Raw genomic sequence first — 3459 nt, 5'->3', positions numbered from 1 at the left:
TTCCACTAGACCAGGTTGCTCCAAGCCTCATCCAGCCTGGCCTTGAAGACATCCAGGGATGGGGCATCCACAGCTTCTCTGGGCAACCTGTCCCAGTGCCTCCCCACCCTCTCCGGGAAGACTTCCTTCCTGATATCCAATCTAAACCTCCCCACTTTCAATTTAAACCCATTACCCCTCGTCCTGTCACTACAGACCCTTGTAAAAAGTCCCCCCCCAGCTTACACGTAGCCCCCCCCGGCACTGGAAGGCTGTCAGGGCTTTGGTTTGGCTCCGCTCTGGAACACAGGTCTAGCAACTATAAAAACGGTGCGTTTTCACTCAACGCGTCTCGTTTCCTGCTTAGCCACTACCACGGCGCAGTCCGGATTCCATTTGCAGAACCAACGCTATTCAAGCGTGGAAATGTAACGCACAATCAGTTTTATGGAGCTACTTCTGGTTTCACTCCCAAGAAAAGCTTGCCGAAATCTCTTTTTCTCCGCAGCGACTCCAAGGTTGCTGCGTTCTTCCCCTTTCTGCACACTATTGAAACAGTAACGAAGATAATTTACCTCAGCAGATTCACTTAAAGGCTCCACGCTGGGCTTCCACGTAAGCTTCAAAACATCCTGCAGCCATCTAGCTTTTGGGTAAGGAAAGCTCGCTTTTCACTGGTGAATTAAGACTGAATTATCAGAATTCAGAGGCTTAAAAAGCAGATTCTTGGCTATTGGCAAAACATCACCTAAACACAAACAACAACTATTCCAGCGTTAACCACGCTGGAGGTGAAATAAAGGCAAGAGGAATTGGAAAGGCGTTAAGAACAGTCCAAGCCAAACCGTATCCAGCTTTATTAAAGGTACTTTTCATAAACAATCATGGTAATTTAGGCAGGACATGGGCTACAATCGGCAACATTTTACAACAACTGTCAAACTCCCTTCCCTTCATGGACTACCCAAACGTAAAAGTCGCTATAAAACTGAAGCATCTTCATTTCATACTCGTGGAGGGAAAAGTTTAGAGTGAGGGTGGACACTTTCACATTTAGCGTGTTGTTTGACAACTCTTCACAAACCTACCCTGACTTTTAGAGGGGAAAACACAATGGAAAACGCAGGTTTCCTTATCTGAAGATCCACAATAGGAAAGTACAGCTCCTTTCAGAGCCATCATATCCCAAATTGGAGACAAGTCCGGGTCACCTGACAATGTGTTTAGAGTGGTTAAGTCCCAAAATGCCAGTTTTGCCATGTTTTGGAGTGCCAGGCTGTAGGCAAACAACGAGGACGAGAAAGGAAATAGAGAGGGGCGTTACAAACTGCAGTTTTGATGTTGGCAAACATCAAAAGGCATCTTGGGAGCTCCGATGTTCACTCGGATGCACTTCCCAGAGCTTAACAGACGTGCAGCATGAAGGAATCCCTTCCTCCTCTATTAAGGAAGAGCCCTTCTTCCAAAAACTGGGGGATCACGAAAGCTTTTCGTATTAAAATTTAGATTCCAAGAAATAGACTAAGTGATATTTGTCCCCATTGCCCCCCCACCCCACCCCCCACCCCCCAACACAACAACGAAGCGGTCTGTGTGCTAACAACATAGCTTAAAAAAAAGTAAACCAAAATTCTGCATTGTTATAAAACTTGATAAAAAATAGTATTTCAAACTGTACAGTCACCAGAAGTACACAGTTATCAAAAATTCACACGTTTTACTTGGCTTCACCGGCACCTTCGGCTTTCTGTGCCTGAAAGAAAAAGGGGAACCGGTCAATATACACCCCGCACTCGCACCACCCGACGGATCGCTCAGTTGTCTATACAGCGATTCTCCGAACAGCATCAGGGCTGCACTGCTGTCGTTTCCAGTGGAAGGAAATCTAACCTTCCAGGTGCTCTAAAAGACAACCTGAAGCCACTTTATCCAACTCTGTGCGTTTTCTAAACAGTAACTTTCACGTGGCAGCTTTGATGGCGAACAGACAACCTTTAACTCTTCACCAACCAAGCAACACCCCCCCCATCCATTGATGTGTTGTTACCGTCGCAAGCAACAAGTCTAACTAATCAACCTCTAATTCCCCTTCGTTAGCGCAAGCCTAGACCTGCCTATGTTTGATATGGAAGAAGAACTCGCTGACGTTAACACGAGCTGCCAGACCCGCGGTTATACCTGGTCTGTTTTGGCATCTCCGTTTTCTGCGGGGTTGTTTCCCTCCTTGCCAGCATCAGCTTTCCCCTTCTTCCCCTTGGGCACCTTCTCGCTCTTCTGCGAATACAAGATGACGTACACCACTACAATTACCAACATCCACTCATTAAGCCACAAGAATCCAAAAAACTCCTAGAAGGGTAAAGCCCAGCACTGGACGCTGGCCTGGAAAGAAGGCAGCGCGCAACATTTGCATCTTTAGGAGACTCAAAACAACTGTAAAGAGTTTTCACTTTTATAAAATCCCAAGGTTTTCAGCGGCACCTCACAGAAGTGACGTCGCAGCTCAATTTCATCCCAACGTACGCTGTTACTCCAAGTTTTATTAGTTGTGACCGGACAAATCTCAACCTCGTAACCCGTTTACCTCTCAGTAACAGCACCGACACCACGACTTACCTTTGGAGCTGCCTTTTTAGGTTTAGGCTCTGGCTTCGGAGGAGCAGGCTTCTGTAAATCAGAAATACACCCCGTGTGTTATTCAAATTATTTAAGGAGAACCATACCACTTCTTTTACAACATTCAACCCAACTAGCTTAAGTTTTAGGAAAGCAAATCAAAACAACTCGAAACCGAAGCACTTACTCGATTTGTCAATTATTTTACCCCTCCCATAGCAGCACACAATGGGGCGGTTCGTTAAGCCACTAATTTTCTTTCAGCTGAACAATGCGTCTCTCCAGAACAGCTACAGTTCTCGCAGAGAAGCGGTACCTAACGCTCCAGCCTGGAACGCCTACGTTTCCCGACACCTCTGCTCAGCAAGGGAATACTCACGGCAGATAACCTCGCCGATCTCCGCTGTGGCTATTTAAAAAGAAAGATGGTGGAATTTAGTGTAAGGGAATATTTTAGGTGGTTTTGATAGTTTATAACTCTTGTTTCAAAGGCATAAAATCCCTGAACTATGTGTTTTAAGTGTTTAGTTCGTGTTTTCCCCTGTTCTCAAGAAACGTTCCGACTACCCCATTCAAACCACTAAGGGCCAACAGTAGTCAAGTAGGTTTTTATCATCTTTAGGGTTAAAAGGCAGTTAATGCTTTGAAAAGTCACAATCAATTAAGGCCAACCCTCCCCTCCCACCTCCCAGTTCTTTATTTTCATGGAGTTAAGCCTCGTCTTCCAACGTCAACACTTTATGATCCAACTTTCTCAAAATGTTGAACTTCTTACCTCATCCTTAACTTTGGCCTTATCGCCCTTGGTATCTCCTTCAGCCTAGGGCGCCAAACAGTATCGACAAGTTAAGGGGAGGCGGGCTC

General features: G+C 45.7%; 1 protein-coding gene across 1 annotated transcript; it reads right to left on the bottom strand.

The window, feature by feature from the left end:
• Window positions 1–1696: 1696 nt before the first annotated feature.
• HMGN2 (high mobility group nucleosomal binding domain 2) lies at window positions 1697–3415 on the bottom strand (the record flags this gene model as incomplete). Its single annotated transcript, XM_010161171.1, has 5 exons — window positions 1697–1732; window positions 2158–2253; window positions 2596–2646; window positions 2975–3004; window positions 3371–3415. Coding segments are annotated over 5 exons (258 nt in total), but the record flags the coding sequence as incomplete, so codon positions are not given.
• Between the last annotated feature and the right edge of the window lie 44 nt (window positions 3416–3459).

This window comes from Eurypyga helias, unplaced genomic scaffold, assembly GCF_000690775.1.
Source record: "Eurypyga helias isolate BGI_N326 unplaced genomic scaffold, ASM69077v1 scaffold16151, whole genome shotgun sequence".
NCBI classification, from domain to species: domain Eukaryota; kingdom Metazoa; phylum Chordata; class Aves; order Eurypygiformes; family Eurypygidae; genus Eurypyga; species Eurypyga helias.
The sequence above is the reverse complement of the archived record's forward strand: the minus strand, read 5'-3'. Positions and strand labels throughout refer to the sequence as shown.